The sequence below is a fragment of the Diadema setosum genome, chromosome 1 (assembly GCF_964275005.1).
Source record: "Diadema setosum chromosome 1, eeDiaSeto1, whole genome shotgun sequence".
Taxonomy (NCBI): Eukaryota; Metazoa; Echinodermata; class Echinoidea; order Diadematoida; family Diadematidae; genus Diadema; species Diadema setosum.
In genome coordinates, this window is record NC_092685.1 from 49,280,855 (window position 1) to 49,301,399 (window position 20,545).

Below are 20,545 nucleotides of genomic sequence, written 5' to 3' on the forward strand. Positions count from 1 at the left end.
TATACAAACAATGCCCCGGTAGTGGAACTTTGGAGAAAGAAAAAAAAAATCACTTTGGTGGGAACTGTTGAATGGAGTAGACTTGATGACACAGCACCAAAAGCTGAAAATAAGATCTGATCAGTATTCCTACAGGAGCACCAAGCAAAAGCCACAATGGCAGAGGTCAGTTTTCCACATTTAAAACAGCAAAAGCACATCATAGCTGTTCATGCTGGAAGCCTATATAGACACTAAAACATCGAACATAGGAATAATGTCATTACCTCCCCCTCCCCCCCCCCCCCCTTCCCCCCATATCTTGTCATGGAGATCAATCATGGGCTGCTGACACTGTTTGGTGTATAACCCATTGCCTCTGGTATGACAACTTCCAACATATATTATCATCCACATACAGGTTTTGGTAAGCTATGGGTGAGTATGAAAGACAAAATGCTGTATAGTCACTTGTGACTTGCTATCACTGTGTTGAAAACTAGCTTCTTCTTATCTCAGGTTGGAACTCAAGATGTAGCCACATGCTAGTAACCGTCCACATCGCTAATGGCTCTGACAATATATCTATACCTATATCTATATCTATATATCTATATCTATCTATATCTATATATATATATATATATATATATATATATATATATATATATATATATATATATATATATATATGTGGTTCTTATGCCTTTAGTCACTAGTTTTGACTGCCTATTGAAATGTCACTGACTTCTCACATTAGTGTACAATTATAAACCTTGACCATCTACGCTAGTTTCAACACTCATTCAAATACGCTGCCCACGTTTCAATCCTAGTTTCAGAATGCTGGACTGTCAAAGAACCTCACTTGTATTTTGATGCACATAAAAATTGTCAGCTTCAAGTGAATTTCTTTCTGGGTGAGAGAGCAAGTAAGAGTCCATTAGACCACGGACATGTAATTTGATGTAGCACAATCCTGGAAGCAAATGGAAAGGGATACCAGAGTGAGTCCGATGAACTTCTGTCTCTGAGCATCGGGTAGTCATAAACTAAACCAGTAGGTTTACTTGTAACTGCAAAGGAAGGAAGAGTGAGACTTCATCAATCATTCTCATACAGAGAGTCTTTAAATAACATGGACAACTTGAGCACTGCCCACACAGTGCTGCATCAGAGAACTGCATCGTATCCCACGATGCCTTGCAAACAGTGACTTCTCCCATTAAACACTCTCAGCACCGCCAGTCTAACATTAACATTAACATTCTATCGACATTGTACACAAACATATTGCTAATTGGAGTGAAGGGGTTAACTCAAACTAGTCATCCAGCTGGCACAAGAGTGCCACGCCTCTCCTGATCCAGAAGTCAGGTGACTGTTCGGTGGGAAGGTCAATGGACGTCACAAAGTTCGTGGAGAGTCCAGTGGAGGACAGAGTGCCCGAGCGAGCAGATGTGCGGTACAGCGGGCACTCGTACACCTGGTAGTTTCGGCGCCTGCCAACCGAGGAGCTGGCTGATTGGGGCGGAGTCGGGGTGGGTGCGTTGGTAGAGGGCGTGGCAGGGACCATGCCTTCTGGTGGGATCTGATGGGAGAACACAAATGGATGGCATGAATACTTGAATGTGTCAAGGAGAAACTTGGTCATGACAAGGATTAGAAAGAAAACTTTTGCTGCGTATGAAAAATCAGTGATCTACAGTGACATTCATCATGTATTCACATGCATTATGAATACTGCAAAGCGTAAAGTGTACTTGAAATGAGGCTTATTTGGTATTTGTTTAAATAATCTTATACAAACATTCTTTACTTCAAAGATGAATGTACATTACTAAAGAAAAAAATCACAGTTTTTAAGATGAAAATGAAAAAAGAAAGAGAAAATACAACTATTCAAGTATTTTTACAATATATAAAGAATAACAAAGCCAAGGGTGTTATCTGTCATCAGCATGGTAACTGTCATCATCCTCATCTTCAACAACAATAGTTATCATCATCATCATCACCACCATCACCATCATCATCATCATCATGATCATGATCATGATCATGATCATGATGATGATCATCATCATCATCACAGGATAACAGAGTAACGACAATGAAAGTGTGTAGTGCAGGAAGGAAGAAAATGCTATGTCTTGGTTGAAGCTACACTGTAGATAAGGTGTAGAGAATAGTGATCAGGAGGATAATAGTTTCAATGGCATGCCACATCTTGGCTTAACGCTAATCATACCTGGGTGGGAATGAAGTGAACTTCCGGTATGCGGCAGAACCTCTCCTCTGGCCGCGAGTCTTTGATGGTGTGGTTGACGGGGTCAAATCTCGCCCCATCCAGGAACAACCCAAACACCAGGACACCATCCCCTGGAGGGTTGGGGCCCTGCAAAATTAATGTTGAGACGTGAGAATCTTGGCTGATTGCCCATTGTTTGTGACATGCAAAAGTAATTGGACCTACAGGTTGTACAACATTTTCAGGAACTCTGACTGCGCTTTTGTTGCCAATCAGCAGTCACCGACTTGCTTTACTCACAGATTAATGCAGACGTGAATGACTGTTCTACCGATCAATGGAAACAGTACTCCTGACTCTCCCTCCCACCCCCAACTCACTATAATTGTATTACCTTTATTTGCATGGAGGGCAGTGGAAATTTTAAATACAACAATCGGTTATTAAACTGTGACAAAAGCTGACCTTGAATGCAGCCTCCCGGACGTTGATGTCCTGTTTGATGTTGCTAAGGCTCTCCTCCGTGTCGTCAGGCGCGGACACGATGCGGAAGTCAAAGGTCAGAGAGTCTACAGACACTCCTTCTCTCCTGGCATGGTTCTGCTGTACAGCTGTCAAGAAGCCTACAGGAGACAAACATACCCATATAAATGTTAGATATCCACTGTAAATGCTCGAGGATATCTGCATTACAGATACTCATGTCCTCAGAGATAACACATGCAATGTTCATGATATCATCACAGATTATTGTGCACACATGTGTAATTCTCTGAGATTGTGTGTACAGCGATAATGAATAACAAAACACAAACATGGTTTTCAACAAAGTAGAACTATATCTATCTGGTAAAAAAGCCAGTTTGGTCCGTTCACTCACTCGCACATACATCAGCACACACACATTGCATGTGTACACAGACATTTTTCTTCCCGTTTGCTGGTACTGTAGCATGAGTAAATTTACTGCCATAATGTGGAACAGTGGTGTTTTATGACAGTATGTGCTCCCAAAGCTATTAACCACTGTGGCAGCTGTGAGCTCTTTGAAGTGCTTGTTCGATTCTTGTGATCGTGTGCTACACTGCATGTCTATCAAAACATGCAAAATTCATCTCATGTAGCTGGGCACGAAAAACGACTTGCACAGAAATTTCCCCTTTTACGATACCTTGTGGGAAGAAGAAGCCCGGAAGCCAGAAGCTCCTGGGCTGCTCCCGATGGTTCTCCAAGTCCTCCGGCTCCTGGGGGGCACCCTGCTGGATCCCCTGACTGGTCTTCTCCCTGCGCTCCTTGGCAGCCAGGAATTGGTCCGACCACTTGGTGAAGAAGTCTACCCTCTGCTGGAGGTCTCGGACCCAGGATCCAAGGGGCTTGCAGGACTCATAGGCAGCTTGCTGTCAAGGTAACACGGTGATTATAAAAAGACCATAAATAGAATTTACAGGAAGTTACAATCAGTAACTTTGAAAGAGAAGGAGAAATAGGTGTAAAAATAGGAAAAAGTATGAGAAAGGTGGTGAAAGACCAGTATTATTATGATATCAAAGTTGAGAGTTTACTCATTCTACAAGATAAGCGAGACATTAAAATTGACATACAAGGTGTATCCTCATTTGTGTTTTGAGTTTGGCCTTTTGCTTTGTGGGCACTATAGGAAGCACTAAGCTGCTTATGGGCAAGTGACCATGGGACCAATGGTTTCAAGTCCTCTGAAACCATGCTTTGCCTGAGGGCACAAACGCTCCTGCCAGGGGACTGAAACCACTGACCTCGTGAGTGACAGTCTATGTTTTATCCACAGAGCCCTAACAGTTCCTAATTGAATCTTGATGAAGGGGTATGAGAGATTATTGAGACTGTTTGAAGTGATTGTAAGAGACATGAGGTGAGGGTCTGTCTTTGACGTCTCACCTGCCAGGTTCTGGGGACCTTCTGGCTGAGAAGGGCCTTGAACATCTCCTCAAGCTGGTCAGACATGACCACCTCTCCCTTGATGGCTAGAGCCAGGGAGGTCAGGGAGGAGTGGATGACCCCGAGTAGCCGGTTGAAGCGGTCAATCTCCTGACGTAGGATGGTGAGCAGGGCAGATGGGGTCTCAGGCTCGGCAACTTTCACCTCTTCAACAACTGTGAAAAGAAAAAAAAATGCATAATATTTGTAAATATTGTTACTCTATGTCCACCAGAAGTGTCATTTAAAGACACCAGCACTTTCTCTATAGTAATGACTAAGATATGCATGCACGCAAACAAACAAAAATCCTGGCCAATGAGAGCAAATAGACACTACATGTTTCTAAGTATATTTTTGCACTACGATAACTTTGTTAAGTTCAATTCAAACACACCACAGTAGCAGAATTAATGTGAAGAAACATAAGACTACTTTTCATCAATGTCACTTAAACAAAGTAATCCATGTACACTCTGTATTTGGCATCTGCACACCAATGATTTATGAAATACTGAAATCACAGTCCATGGCTTATCTGTACCCTTGATAGCATGGCTTTCTGTTATCCTGAAATAAGCAGAAATGAAAATCCACATATACAGCTAAAAACAACATCGACAACAACAACAACAACAAAACAACTTTTGACCAATGCAGGGCAGACACTAAAGCATTCACAGAACTTAAAGGGACTATACAGTACTGATTGAGGTGAGAATTCAGCTTGTAACGTTTTGCAAGATATGTAGAAACCACTGTATGAAATGTTAAAGAGCATACAATTCTAAGGGGAATCAAAAGTTTATTTGAAGAAAATCGGTTTTAAAGTGACTGAGATATCTAAAAACAAGGTAAAACAAAGAGATCCTAATAAAAGTTGTGGCCTGTCAATTTTATCAGGATTGCTTTATTGGGTATAGAGGTCATGAGATGCTAACCTTTCTGCTCCTGCTTCTTGCCAGCAAAGCCACCACCCATGTTGAAGCTCATCCCAGGGAACATGCCCCCGCCTCCCTGCTCCTGCTTGGCCCCGTGCCGGGACTTGCCCCTCTCCTTGCTGGTGTCCTCCTCCTCCCCCTGGATGCTCTCTGGAAGCTGGTGCTGGATGTCCTGGGCCAGCTCTAGGACTACCTCGTCGTTGGTCTTCCCGGTCCTGATCCACAGAAGATTCAAGCAACATGACATCACTTTGTCCTTAAGGCATTATTTACCATTTGCAGATGAAACCAAAACCTAGCTCTAGTGCTTCAAAATAGTTCTAAATTGTGAGTTAGGAATAGAAACAACCAATGTAAAAAATTTTAATCATTATAATCAATGTTAAGTGTTTATATGCAAAATGTAAACAAATAAAGGTTATAATAACACCCAGTCTGTTTCTAGACTAAACAATCTACAGATATGATTTAGTATAAAACTAGAAATGTCGCTATGGCGACTGGCATGCCTCTGCCATAATGCATGGTTCTTTGAATAGGTCTATAGCACAATGTCTCGACAATGTGTGACGACAGTTTCACATAACTGGCAAAATATTAAAATGACAGGTTTGTCACAAATGCATTGAGTGTTCACTTTCCTTGAACTGGGTTTATTTGGATGAATGGCTACGCTGTCTAAGAGTGCAGGTATTTGGGGACTTGAGGATTTGTACCCACCTTTTGACCCTTTTATAAGTTTAAAGAAGAAGTGAAATTTAGCACTTTCACTTGACCTTTGACCTTTTGACCTTTGGGCAAGAAACTTCCAAGAGAATCTGTGTTGAGTAATACATGCATACACTAAATTTCAACAAAAAATCCTGCAGGCATTGCATAGATAAGAGAGAAATAATGACATTTTGATGAGTTGACCTTGACCTTTAACCCATGACCTTTGACCCATGACCCTAAATTCCCTACATGATCACTGCCAGTCAATACATGCATATGATACTAAGTTCCATGAAGATACCTTGAAATATTTGTGAGATTTGGAGAAAAAAGTGAAATTTTAACATTTTCACTTGACCTTTGACCCTTGACCTTTGACCTTATGACCCAAAGCTCTCTCTGGGGAATTTTTATCTGGTAGTTCATGCATACACCAAGTTTCAAGAAAATACCTCCAGGCATTGCATAGATATAGGGGAAATAGTGAAATTTTGAGCATTTGACCTTGACCTTTTGACCTTTGACCATAAGCATGTGCACCCAAAAGTTAATAGGCACAACTTCACCCACTCATACATATACATGCCAAGTTTCATTAAGATACCTCTAACATTTTTTTAGATACGCTGTCCACAAAATTGATTACGGACGGAAGGACGGAAGGACGGACGGACGGACGGACAACCCGAAAACATAATGCCTCCGGCGACACTTCGTGGCGGAGGCATAAAAAAATAGTGATATTGCCTTATATTTTACGCTTTATTGCAAAGATTTTATATAGCAGGATGTTTTGTGATACAACTGACCTACACATATGCATATGATAACTCAAACATTTTTGAAATCACTGCTCCCAGTGGTTATAAACGATACCTACAAAACTTCCTCCCCATCCAGCAAAGACAGCACGGATTCGCATAAAGGCTTGAAGTATACTCTCTGACCAGGGGATAACTTGTGAAGTGGTTAACGATTGACCGACTAGGGACCTACTTTCACCTTGAGTTTGCCACCGGTTGCATTTAGAATAACCACACCCAGGCAAGAGAGAGAATCTAGTAAAGTTCCTGAAGACATTTGCAGCTGTATGAATTAATCTCATCTGTATTTGTGTGTTAGGCAACTGCTGAAGTTTTGTCACTAATGCACAAACTAACCACTGTGCTAAAACTAATGACAGTGACAATCAACATCCTGCACACGAATGCAACAAAGCTCCTTTCACTAATGCAGACGTTTTCTTTGACTTCATTCAGAAGTAGAAAGTTAAACATGGAAGACAAATGCTGAAAATGTTTCCAAGAACTCACCCCATGATCTGCATGCCAACTCTAGGCTGGACCGTCAGCAGCGTGTCCACAAGCTTCTGAGCCTCACTCTCCCTGTAAGCCTTCTCTGCATTGGGGTGCATCCCAAACACCTCTGGCCGGTCGGTGTCTGGGAGACCCTTGATGTAGGTCTGGCAGGAGGAGAGGGAGAATCCCTTGGGCAGAGGGTGGTACACCTAGGCACATTGAGGAAAATATGGAGAAAGTTGACGGAGGAGTACAGTGTTATTACATCTTGATTCATGCAGGGAAATATTAATATACTGTACTTACAACCTTAACTAATAATCCAAACGGATGAGGTAATGTTAGTGAACATGCAAGGATTCAACAGCTGATATGACATTCTCCATAATTTGTTATCTCTATCTAAGAGCCATTACATGACTGAGATAAAGGCAAATTAATTTCAATGTATTCTGCCTTCATTTCATGCTGACATAATGCAATTCAGTCACTATGATGAAATTGCAATAATGAAATTCATTTCATGACGACGCATGCTCTGCATATGATATTGACCACATTGTGCACTGATGAAGCATTAGATGTGCTTTAAAATATTTTGGCTTCTGTTTTGATGCTGTCTTTTAATAGGAGAACAGGTGGCCCTTTAAAGTACCCACTCTATTGAATCTAGGCTTTATAAATGCGTTGATAGCAAAAGAATATTTAGAACATGCTTAGTCCCACATACCTTATCTGGTGAGTAGCTGTACTCTGGCAGGAGAGCATCAGGGCAGTAGAAAGTCTGGAGGATGCTGAGCAGGCATCGTCGATCCCAGGAGTCAGTGACACGCCCACCGTAGACCACCTGACCAGTCAGGTATCTCAGGGCCTCCCAAGGCGTGTCCTCATGCACCACAAGCAACATCTTGAGTAGCTGGATGGAGACCTGGTGCATGTGTAAGATGGGAGACAGGAGGACAAGTTGTGTTACTATGCAAGGAATGTTTAATAGTGAGTTTCCACTTAGTGGCTTTATGTGTGTAAATATAAAGAGAATTCCACAAAATGTCATTTTTGCTGAAAAGTACACATTTCTTTGACTTGTAACTGACATATGTTAGGCTGATATTATTCCCCCTGCCTTCTGAAAGATGCAAGGTAAAATGCTCTTTAATTATGCTACAAAAAACTGAAATATGTTGTATTTTCTTTATATTTTTTCATATTCTTGCCCTACTGCAATTTCATGGACTGTTGTAGTCTTCTGATCCAGCAATGGTGGCAGTAAAGTTTTAAAAATTTAATAACTTTTGACCAGATTGTCCATTTTTTCTCAAACTTCATTGATGTGTTCAACTAGTATCCATACATTCAGTCATTCCACATGTATGTACTATAGTGGGTATACTTCCCCTATAACCCTACGAGTATCACTTCACAGGATGTAGTGAGCAAGGCAGGGAATATGTTTACAGATAAGGAGGAAATAGTTGGAGAGCAGTGCATGGGTGACAGTTTTGTCCAATGACTCACCTCCAAGTCCGAGGCATTAAACTCATAGGGAATGTTCCACCCGAGGGCGCCATACTTCTTCCTCTCGTTGATAACGGAGTTGAAGAAGCAGAGGCCAAAGACGAGACTCCGCCAGTGTTCGCCCGGTCCCGAGTCCTCCCACGTCTCCTCTGTGATGGCCCCAGCTCCGCCTCCTCCGAAGGATCTCAGGAGATTGGCCTTGAGACCCTGGGGAGACTCCACAGTCATCTGGGGTAAGAAAGACATGAGGACAGAAATCACGGTCATTACCTCCGCTAAGGAAGGAGGAGGTTAAGTGATCATCAGCATCGGTTTGTCTGTTTGCAAAATAACTCAAAAAGTTGTGAACAGATTTGAACGAGTCTTGGAGGAAAATAGTTGACACAAGGAACAGATTATTGAATTTTGGTAGCAATCCTGGAATTTTTATGGACTTTTGAAGGATTTTTCATCTTTTTGCAGATAAGGTCAATGAACTTGGGAGTTCAAGCTGCGCGTATTTGAGGCGTGCATACGCACTCTAAAGCACATGCTTTGCTTGGGAGAGGTGCATAGCTGGACTCCGATGATATAAACAAAAGGCTTCATATTTGGAAAATTAGGCGATTTTCAGCATGCATGTATAATGGGTGGAAATGAGCTGCTTGGCAGAGGTCTGCACTCTACGAGTGCTTCTCTAATTGTTTTTGTGGAGGTACTGTAGTACAATGGTTTTACCTACACCGAATCAATCTGAGATCAGGCATTCACAGAATAGCGGACAAAACATGTTTATCTTTTGGACAGTTGTCATTACTCTATAATTTGAAGATTCACTTTCATCCCTTCCCAGTCCATCATATTCAATTCAATTCAATTCAATTCAATTCAATTCAATTCAATTCAAACTTTATTTCATTTTTCGAAAAGAACATGAACCTTTCACTTTCTTTGGTAACAGAGAATAAGGTTGCATAATCAAACCAAAGTAAATTGAGAAAACTTAACTGTGGAACCTCGGGGTAACAAATATGTTGTAATGAAAATTGATTGACTGAAGTGATATAGACGATATACAACATTACACAAAATATTGAAAAATCGAGGGACCCACTAAAAAGACAATGCTTGTAGAATGTGGGCCCCTCAGGTACAGAATGTCATTAGAAAATGAACTGATGCAAAAAGGGGAAAAAAGGTTGGGAATAAAGTCAGGAAAAAAAGTCTGGAAGCCCACTAAGAAAACAGAGTAACAGATAGACACACATACACAGGCGAATGAACATTAAACGAGACTGGGATGACAAAACTTATAAAGGGGGATTAAAATACAAAACAGAACGAGACAAGACTAACATAACAGGAAGACAATACAATGAACAGAAAGGCAAAACAGATCCCGCGATCCTTGACAGAATTATATCGAAAAAATATTGGGATGCATGAAAAGGCTACGAAATACAGAAAAATAGAGAGAAATAGATGCAGAAGTAATATAAATAAAATCGAATCTACTCTGTAAGTGTCTCAGGACAACAGGGACGATAAAGTATGTGACAGTATATTATTTATTATTGAAATTCTTCAAAAAGAAATTAAGATGAGCCAACAGGCTGATTCAATTCTGTGGGAACATAAAATTGCAATAAAAAAGACTTTAATTTCCTTTTAAATGAATATATAAAGGGTGCATTTTTAATGTTATTATTCAGAAAATTCCAGTAAGTTGGGCCAGTATAAATAAGTGTGTTCTTAGCAAGAAATGTTTGTAAAAGAGGTAAATGAAATTCATTGGAACGTCAAGTGGGATAGTCATGGAATGATTGATTTCTTTGAAACATAGAATCGAAAATGGACGGGAGTGAGATATTGCTGTACGTATACATAAATTGCCCCAAATTGAATAAATATAAATCTTTAATTTTTAGTAGCTTATTAGAGGCAAATAACAAATTTGAGTGGGAGGGTATGGACGGATAACAGATGACACGGAGAGCTTTCTTTTGTAGAAGGAACACTCTATCCAGTAGGTTCTGGTGAGTGTTGCCCCAAACTAAAACACCATAATTATTCAAAGCATATATGAGATGACTGATTGAAACATAGTATGAGTCTTATTGTGTCATATTTTTCCATCTGCATGTGAATCATATAACAATTTCTTGGGTTAGCAACAGCATTCTGGGGCAGAAAGCAATGTGAACTCTTTAATCAGTGCTCTTTATATGAGGTACATGTACACAGTTGGAGCAACAGATAAAACATTTTAGCTTAATCACATCCATATCACACTCTTTTTACAGACGTTATTGTTTTGGGGGGTTTTGGGAGACAAAGTCGTTCAACATTGGCACAGACCAGACTGCAAACTGACCAAAAATGTTTGTCAGGATGAATCATATGAATTGTCAACAATCAAAATAGCAAGTTAGAACATTGTTCTATCTCCCACTGACCTTCAGCCCTGTCTGCAGGATGGATGTTGGGAAGGATGGGTCGGGTTTGGAGCTCAGCCAAAGGCGGAACTGAGGGTCAATCTCGGTGTGAGGTTTGCTAAATCTGGGAAAAATAAAACAAACAAAAAAATCTATGAATTGAATTGAATTGAATTGAATTGAATTAAATTGAATTGAATTGAATTGAATACACAAGAACCATGAATATATTAACAATACACACAAGATACAGCTTAGTAATGAAAAAAAAAATGCATAGAACAACAAAAAAATCAATCTATTTCATCTTAACCATTGCACAATGAGATCAACCTATAATACAAAACAAAAACAAATATTACAATTCCAATATCTAATATCACTATTCTCAATAGTTATCATTGATAAATTGAGTTTATGTACATGTATATGTAAATTGTGTATGCCGGTCATTAATGACAAGAGTTTTGGAGGATTAAACATGAAAATGATATAAATCAGGAATTTTAGTACCTTCTAATTCGAAACTACGTTGTTGTACAAGTTTGTCTTGGCGATTATGCACATTTGTGTCTGATTGAGGGCAATGGTGCATTAAAACTTGCAATAGATCATAAAAACATGGAAAAAGTCTTAAATCACATTTTTTTTAATTTCCTGATAGCCATTATGCAATTTTATTGCTATGTTTGTCATTATGACTTACAATTAATCACAACATTGTGCATAATGACACTAATGAGACTAAAAGAAAAAGAGGAGAAACTATAAAAAAGGAGTATAAGCATGATTTCATTCGCTTTATTTATATATATAACACTATTTATAATGATACATAACATTTCATACACTTACGTATACATGTACCAGGGGCAGATTCAGGAATTCCGTAAAGCGGGGGCGCCTTTTCAAAATTAAAGGGGGGAGCACGCACTCCTCTCCCCTCCCCATTTTTATTTTCATTTCTTTTGTTTTGACAAAAAATAAAGGGGGGGGGGGGGCGCGCACCCGGTTTGCTCCCCCTGGATCCGCCACTGCATACACTTGCATCAACTGTCACTGCTGCCTCACCCTAAACCAATCTCATCCTTACAACATCACATGACTTCAGACTGGATAACCAAGGCTTCATATTATTACTTCCAAAGTGTGCTTTTCAGGAATTGATCAGCCATACCAATTTCAACCCTCCTAATCAAGTGCTGGTTTGGAAGACACAACCACCAGCCTGTTTAAAGGGCCCCTGAAATCCAAATGCATGTTGATTTGTGTTGATTTATGATACCCTCAACATCACTTCTGCGGTAAAACAAATATCTACAAACATTCCATATATTTTTAACAATTTTTTCTTCTATTTTTCTTCAGATTACTTGGGAATGCCCACAAAAAAATCCTTCCAAACCAATCAATATTAATATTCTTGAGATGACCTCATCTGTCAATCATTGCTAAAGTACTGAAATGTTTAACAAAAGACATTGGAATGCACCTTCCCCTCTACTCAGCACAACTTGCATGTTCACTCGCCATGTCTTTTGTTAGTCACATTAATATGACAGAAACATGCAAGTTATGCTGTATGTGTATTCATAAGTGTATGAAATGTTATGTATTGTTATGAATAGTGTTATATATGAATAAAGCAAATGAAATCATGCTTATACTCCTTAAAAATTTTATAGTTCTCATTTTCTTTTTGTCTCATTAGCCTCATTTTGCACAATGTTGTGATTAATTGTACGTCAAAACGACAAACAAAGCAATAAAAATCGCACAATGGCTATCAGGAAATCCAAAAATGTAATTCTCACACTTTTTCCATGTTTTTATGATCTATAGCAAGTTTTAATGCAGCATTACCCCCCTTTAAAGGGGCCCTGAAAATACAAATGCATGTTGATTTGTGTTGATTTATGATACCCTCAACATCACTTTTGCGGTAAAACCAATATCTAGAAACATTCCATATATTTTTGACGATTTTTTCTTCTATTTTTCTTCAGATTACTTGGGAACGCCCACAAAAAATCCTTCCTAACCAATATTCTTGAGATGACATCATCTGTCAATCATTGCTAAGATCAACTTCTCCTGCGATGTTTAGGACGAGAGGTCTGTAGCCATCGAGAGGTGGTACTCACCCTTCCACGATGGCTTGAAGGCGGGGCATGAAGGAGGCCGCCAGGTGGCAGTTCTGGAGGAAGATCCAGCGCCCTTTCAGGATCTGTGCCTTGGAGATGAGCTCCTCCGCCTTGGGTCCCTGGCCCCGCCCCAAGGAGATGAGGTCCACATGGAGGGTGCTTCCCCTCATTTCTCTGGCAAACCGCATCAACTGGGCAGTCGGGTCAACTCCTACAAAATGCAAATGAAAACACTCCCAACATTTGCAATACCTAGATGTATGTACAGACATCTTGCTTCCTTTTACAACAGCCATATCTTCAAACTATGCTGAAGCTTTTGCTTGGTAATACAACAAATGTTTACATGGATAGCCAGCCACACAAACTGAAAAAAATATTGCCCAATAACTCTATTTGGAAAGGTAACAATGATACCAACCACACTTTTTTTTTTCTGTTCATGCTAATAATGATGCCAGTCCCATGGTTAAAGAGTAACACAAGAGAAGCAGTCATAACACATTTTTGGTATTTCATTGGTAGTTTTTGGTGACTTAGGTCCTTACTTTTTAGTTGGCCTCCTCCATTTCATTTTATCTCTATTGGTTCTCTTTGCTAATTTGAACATACAATGATGCAAATGTACTGTACTTTACATAAATTATGTTAATTGTAGTGAACTCTGCTGAGAGCAAGCAGCACCAGAATAAATCACAGCTCCTAAGGAGTTCAAGTCTTCTAGACTCATTCTGTACATGTGCCAAGAATCATGTAGCACTAAAATGTTGTTGCTTTCCCAACAGATTAACAAGCCTTTCCCTTCAATGACAATGAAACTACATTTTGACATTTTGACCTCTTCATCACACAGACACCAAATGTTCGACCTCTTCCACTGACCTGGTGAGAGGATAAAGATGAGTGGGTTGACCGCCGTGGATCCCTCAAAAATCTCCTTGAGGTCGAAGCCGCCGCTGGAGAGGAACCGCTCCCCCATGAGCTCATCCACGAAGGCCCTGACGGAGGAGACCAGGCTGTCGGGTCTCAGCACCTTGATGAGGAGGAGCCTCTCGAAGGGCTTGAGGATCTCCCAGCTGAATGGGTTCCCAGTGGAGGGAGAGGCACCTGAGGAGGAGGGAGAAGGACCTGGGGGGGGGGGGGGGGGGGGGCAGGGAAGGATGGAGTTAATCATACCAGCTTGTTGCTTGTCGACACATTGACGGTATTAACTCGTTGAGAATGGGCTGATTTTGCTATGGCACGCATTTCCCACAGATCCCGCTATACTCGGGACTCACCGTCAACGGGTTAAGCAGTGACAAGGCATCTTTTTTTCTTGGAATTTCATCTTAAGCCTATAAAGCAAAAGATGACCTGATAAAATGACTTGCAAATTTTAGTACCACATTAAATCCTACAGTTGGCTACTACATCACATTTTTCCATTTATTTTTTTTGTCGGTTTTTCAGGACAAGTGAAAGGTAAAGAAAGCTAATACCTAATGGACGGTGACAAAAAAACAGAGTAACCGCAGGATGCTTGTTCGTTTATCTAATTGTCCATTTATTTGGCAATCTTTCTCTCTTTCTTTTCTCTTCCCTTTTTTCTATCACTTTCTTTCTTTCTCCCTCTATCTATTTGTTTATTTGTAGGTCTACCGTGCTACTTATCTAGCAGTGTGAAAATTATCAAAAGAAAAGCACATCTGGAGTTGAATACTGGATATATTATATAAGCTTTGGTACTAAAGATACTGGATCACCACATAACCAATTATAGAATGGGTAGCGAGAATCCTGCGATCTCATTGGTCGAGAGCTATGTGTTGATTTTTACTGGCCGCACGCTGAGTCACAGTGGTAAACATGTTATCACGCACTTGTAGCAAGAGTACGCGTACTTGTAACAAAGATTCATGCACTAAGCAAGCGTTCGCGCACCCAGTACGAGACGCCTATTGGCTAAAACAACCATGCATCAGTATTTACTGATGCATGGCTGGCCGTGCGTCCAGTAAAAACTGATGCATGGTATGTGTATGCCAAGCCAAAAGGAAATGCATCCAGTAATTTTGTCATCGGGTAACACGATAGAAAAATGGGTTTTTGGCAAGAAAATTACCCATTCTATAAATCAGATGACGCAGCATGTCTTTTCATGCGTCAGTCGGAATATAGTGTGCATGCGGTAACTATGGAATTTAGCCTAAACCCACTCGGCTTCGCCTCGTGGGTTAAGCATTCCATAGTTACCTTATGCACACAATTCCGACTGACGCACTCAGACCTGTGCGTCATTTGTATACTAGAGCACACTTGAATACAGAAAGTAGCATAACAAAAGTTTACAGAAATATAAAGTTGTCATGTGTATATTAAAAACCTTTAAAAATTTTGGATTGCTCATATAAACACTTCCAAAAATTCCTCACGTTAGTCAAGTATTCATAACTAACATGATGCAAAGCTTGATGCTATATGTAGGGTGGATTTTAATGTAATGTCACATACATATTATGTAACAACATGAGCTATCACAGACGACGACAACAACAACAACAACCCTGAAAACACCAAGACCTAAAAAAATCTACCTTTCTCTGAAGATTGTTTTGGGAAAGGCTGGCACATGAGTTTATATGGGTCCTCCGTCTTAGCCATGGCTGTCCACTGGTCATGACAGTTGAGGATGTACATGCAGATGCCTTGGTATGGCTCCAGATTTGAGGACAGGTACTGGCACTGCTTCCACGCCTTCTCTGGGATCCACTTGGGAGGGGTGGAGGTGACACGCCCAGTGGGACCGGTCCTGCTGCCGATGGAGGAGGTGGAGGAACCTGGCCGAGAGCTCTTGGCACTTCCTGCTCGGTTCTCCAGCTCCAGGCGCTGGAGTGGGGTCAGGCCATCGTGTTTCTCGAGGATTAGGGGGTCAGCTGTCTCGGCTAGGACCTACATGCATACATGGAGCCAAAGATTATTTACTGATTACATTTTTTAACACTTCATCAATTTCCTGTTAGAAGAATGGTATGATTCAATAATGTACAACTCCACCGATCTATATAACTAAAACTATTTCTTTTCAAGTCAACTGTCAAAATAAATAGTCTGACTGTTTAGTTTGCACTCTGTACCCATACAAAACATATTTTGTCTAAATGGCAGCCTAGAAATATGAAAACAAAAATGTGCCACCTCCCTAGAGATTAACAAGATTAAGTCTAGATAAATCAGGTCAGGATACATACACTAGAAAAGACAGCACATGTGTCAGAGTAGTTGACTTTTAAAGAGACACATAATATCAACAGGTATATGGCATACTCTAATGAGTGAAAAACTGAGTTAAAAAAGGAACAACTTTCAAATCAGCAAACAAACATACAGAGAAATGAAACATAAATCTGAAGTAGACACACATTCACTTGCAAATGTTTATGCCTTGCACAAGCAGGAATTCTACAAAAACTGAGAAATGAATGAAAAAGAGATACACATGAGGAAATCAAAAAAAAAAGGTAACAATTTGTATTATTGGCTGACAACAAGAAAGATATCAGCATCGCACAAACTCTGTGGAGTTTGTGCCCAACCGGTCCTCAGCGAAGAGTCTTATGACTGTTGAAGAAATACGTTGAGGATTACCTGCCCCTGGAGAAAGACCTGCCACTCCGTGTGTGAGATGCGGCCCATGTTACCCCCGACCTCGTCCAGCTCGTTGCTCTGGATGCGGCCGTTGGAGAGCATGATGCTACTACACAGCATGAAGGAGAAGACCAGCTGGTGGTGGTTGAACAGGGCCACGGATACCACTCTGGGAGGGAGAAACAGAGGGCATCACAACATCCATCACATTGCAACATCATTTACGAGGGAGTCAAGTAAACTTCACTGAACTTGGATTATTCTTATGTGTGATGATTAATCAGTGTGTATCCATTATTAAAAGAATCACTTCAAAAATCTGTTCATTCCAACATTTACAAAAAGAAAAAAAGGAGATAAATAAGGAGCTGGTAGTGTCTACTGTCACAACTTTCCATTGTACATACAGACCTTAGCAAGGCCAATCACAGCCAACATATGAAAACATGTTTGATCTACAAAAACCAAAAACACAATATACCTGTGAATATGAAATTACATGATTTGTGATCAATACAGAGGCTGCTATGGTAAAGATTTTTACATTTATACACCACATGATGGACACTATATTCTCTTGTTATCAAAATGACACTATCACTCAAAACTGAAAGTGAAGAATATACAACATACATGTTACAAATTGTCACAAAATAAAAGAAGACCAATGGGATTATCTAACATTATGATGAGGATCTAGATACAAAATTCTTTGGGAAGAGATCTCACTTGTAGATGGTCTCCGTCAGATTCTGCACCATATTTTGCAGATGCTTCAGGAGGTCCTTGCCCTGCAGGGCTGGTCTGGAGCTCCCCCTGGACTCCAGTGGGGAGTCACGCCCACTGGCAGATGACTTGAGCAGGTCTGGGCTGTTCCGGGCACTGGAAGGGCGCAGCCGGCCACTCAGGGGCCTCCCGCTGGACGCCGACCCTGACCTCTGGCTGGCCACGCTGGACAGGCCATCCCGGGATGAATCTCGGATGCACTTGCCAAAGAGCATCTGGAACCAGGGGAGGGAGAACTGGTACATGACGTCTATGGAGGCCAGGTCGGCTAGAACGAAGTAGAGGACCGCTCCACGAGTAGCAACCTGGAAAAGTGGTAAGAGGAAGGGTTGTTTGATTCCATTCATCTTACATTCTATTTACTCTCCAGCATTCTAAAACTTTATCTGTCATTGATGCAATTCCCTGCTGAATCTTCCACATAAGTGTCAAGACTTTTGTCACACATGAGAGGCTGAGAACCAGACTGAATGTTAAAATATACATGGGTCCTGCATGCTTAACAAATATCACACACAAGCAAAGACAAAACACTGGTTTCAGAGACATCTATGTGGGCTGTAAAATTTGATTTTCTCTTCACAATAGCTTAAAAACAAACGAAACAAACAAACAAACAAACAAACAAACAAACAAACAAACAACAACCAGAACACATGCTAACAAATGGACATTAGAGCTCTTAACCGGTTGAGGATGAACTGATTTTGCTCTTACACATATTTCCCATAGACACCTGCCAGAGTATACTTGCGACTAGTCTTTAACGGGCTAAGATTTGGCAGCATTTACATGAAGTGGTACAGTCGGGTATAAATACTTCCTGTTGATGAGAGTAACAAAGCAGTCAAAGTTTGATACATCCAAGCTGGACGGACTCTACTCACTGGCAGGTACTTCTTGCGGGCAAGCTCAATCTTCTCCTGGGTGACCTCAGATTCGCCGACCCTCTTCTGAATCTCCTCCGACATTCTCTTACTCTTCTCCAGGGTATCAACCAAGTCCTGGTCATCTAGGATGTGACCTATGACATACCCAGAAACACACAGGATACACAGTAATAGTAATTCTAGATATTCTAATGTCCAACACCTAGGACACATAAAGGGCATTACAATAGATGATTGTGGTAATTCATTCCGAAACATTTGTCGTCACTGCACAGTTTTTCTTACATTTTTCCAATGTCCAACAGTAAAAGATTAATTCTCCCTTTCCTTAATATGCTGTACTACAAAACTCATGATAGAGTAGAAAAAAAAAATGTGATCTTTCATGATATTTTCAAAGCCTCCATTTTCGATTCCACGGCACCCCCTACAATCATGAACCAGTTTGACCTGTACAAATACTACACTCCAAAGCTCTAGTTATCATAAGAGACTTAGACCCCGTTTCCGCGGGCCAGAGCCGCGGCCGAGCCCGCCTTCATTTCAGTGTAAACGCGCAAAAGGCCAAATGCGGGGCCAAAATTGGCCGCGCATTTGGCCACACTCTGGAGGTGGTCTCGGCAGCGGCCGAGCCAGCGGCCGAGCCTGGCCTTTCCTCAGTGTAAACGCAAACTGGGCCAAATGCACGGCCAATTTTAGTCTGGCTTCCAGACCCTCTGCCCATACTATTTCGCTGTTCAGGATATTAACCCCCTCAATGTCGAAAACTAGTATAGCTTAAGGTGGTTTTGTCCTGCAAAGGATTTTTCCTTCGGCAAAGGCCTTTGTCCGAAGGGCGACTTCGTCGCCCACGGAATCCAGTTGGCAAATCATCTGAAAACCAGACTATACCAAATTGCGTTTGTTTACAAGCAGAGCGCCACTACGACAAAATATTGAAAGGTTTGGATTAAAAGCCCAGCCGAGCCCGGCAGTGTAAACGGACAAATTGCGGGGCTCGGCCCCGCAAGTGAGGCTGGGCTCAGCCGCAGCTCGGCCCAGCCCCGCACAGTAAATGGGGTCCTACAACTGTGTTGATATTTAACCGAACTTGGAAGGCTATTTGGTGTTTATCAATTAAAAGAGAATACTACCTTCTGACTTTTGGAGGAGACTAAGAGATTTATCCTCCAGGTCTCTCAGGGCCGTCAGGTCTCTAGCGATACTCTCCAGGAGCTCTCCTCTCTGCTTCTCCAAGATGGGTTGCTCCTGTCAATCAAACAAAAGAGGAAAGTGGTTCATACTCATTATCATCACCTTGGATGCTATCTTACAATTTAGTAGTCTCACCACACTAAAAGAGAGTCACCAAAATTGTACTGTAAAGATGAGCTTTTAAAGTGTGTTTTTAGATCAGTAGGTAAGGGCCAAGGATGCGTGTTATTATCACTTTTCTACTTGTTAAACTGAGCAGGCAAAACTTCATCACACTGATGACAAAGTTAGGTGAGGAAATATATGGTAAATTTGATTTCTACATCAGCATTATATTTCACTTTGATCACTACATGATATTAATCTTCACTGACAGAGTGCTAGGGGGAAAAAAAGCTACCTGCCTCTATCTAATACTCTATACACTTTTTCCTTTTCCTAAAGGCAGTGTCCAGTCATCTTAGATGCATCCTATCTTTTACAAGCATAAGAAAATCATAGATAACATCATACTCTTTATGCTTCACATATAATTTTAGGAACTGTTTTATCCCACTTCTCAGCACGCTAATGAAACAAGATATATTGCATCAGAAATTAGTTGATACTACAATAATGATCTATCTCATTTCCACTTAACATCATGAATGATTTTCAAGGACATACTTGATGAACCACAGTTGATAGCAGCTGATCCTGCAGACCCTCAAAAGTGACAGTGAAGTTGATGAGGGTGACCCTGATACAGACGGCTGGTAAAAAGTGGGGGTTTGCCATGCGTGTTGTCATGTACAGCCTAGCAGATAGAAGAATGAATGAAAAACAAATCAACAGCAAAC

At 40.8% G+C, this 20,545-nt stretch overlaps 1 protein-coding gene across 1 annotated transcript in view; it reads right to left on the reverse strand.

Annotated features, from left to right (window-relative positions):
- Window positions 1-680: 680 nt before the first annotated feature.
- LOC140231704 (dynein axonemal heavy chain 6-like) overlaps window positions 681-20,545 on the reverse strand; it is an 87,917-nt gene continuing 68,052 nt past the window's right edge. Inside the window, exons 70-87 of the mRNA XM_072311861.1 lie at window positions 20,373-20,502; window positions 19,646-19,760; window positions 18,510-18,646; window positions 17,566-17,927; window positions 16,837-17,005; window positions 15,792-16,140; window positions 14,092-14,358; window positions 13,210-13,420; window positions 11,087-11,189; window positions 8,652-8,879; window positions 7,867-8,064; window positions 7,152-7,345; window positions 5,125-5,339; window positions 4,145-4,359; window positions 3,402-3,627; window positions 2,696-2,853; window positions 2,231-2,377; window positions 681-1,570 (exon numbers count right to left, since the gene is read on the reverse strand). Of these exons, the coding sequence (XP_072167962.1) occupies window positions 1,304-1,570; window positions 2,231-2,377; window positions 2,696-2,853; window positions 3,402-3,627; window positions 4,145-4,359; window positions 5,125-5,339; window positions 7,152-7,345; window positions 7,867-8,064; window positions 8,652-8,879; window positions 11,087-11,189; window positions 13,210-13,420; window positions 14,092-14,358; window positions 15,792-16,140; window positions 16,837-17,005; window positions 17,566-17,927; window positions 18,510-18,646; window positions 19,646-19,760; window positions 20,373-20,502 (3,691 nt within the window). The 3' untranslated portion in view covers window positions 681-1,303. The remainder of the gene's footprint in view (window positions 1,571-2,230; window positions 2,378-2,695; window positions 2,854-3,401; window positions 3,628-4,144; window positions 4,360-5,124; window positions 5,340-7,151; window positions 7,346-7,866; window positions 8,065-8,651; window positions 8,880-11,086; window positions 11,190-13,209; window positions 13,421-14,091; window positions 14,359-15,791; window positions 16,141-16,836; window positions 17,006-17,565; window positions 17,928-18,509; window positions 18,647-19,645; window positions 19,761-20,372; window positions 20,503-20,545) is intronic.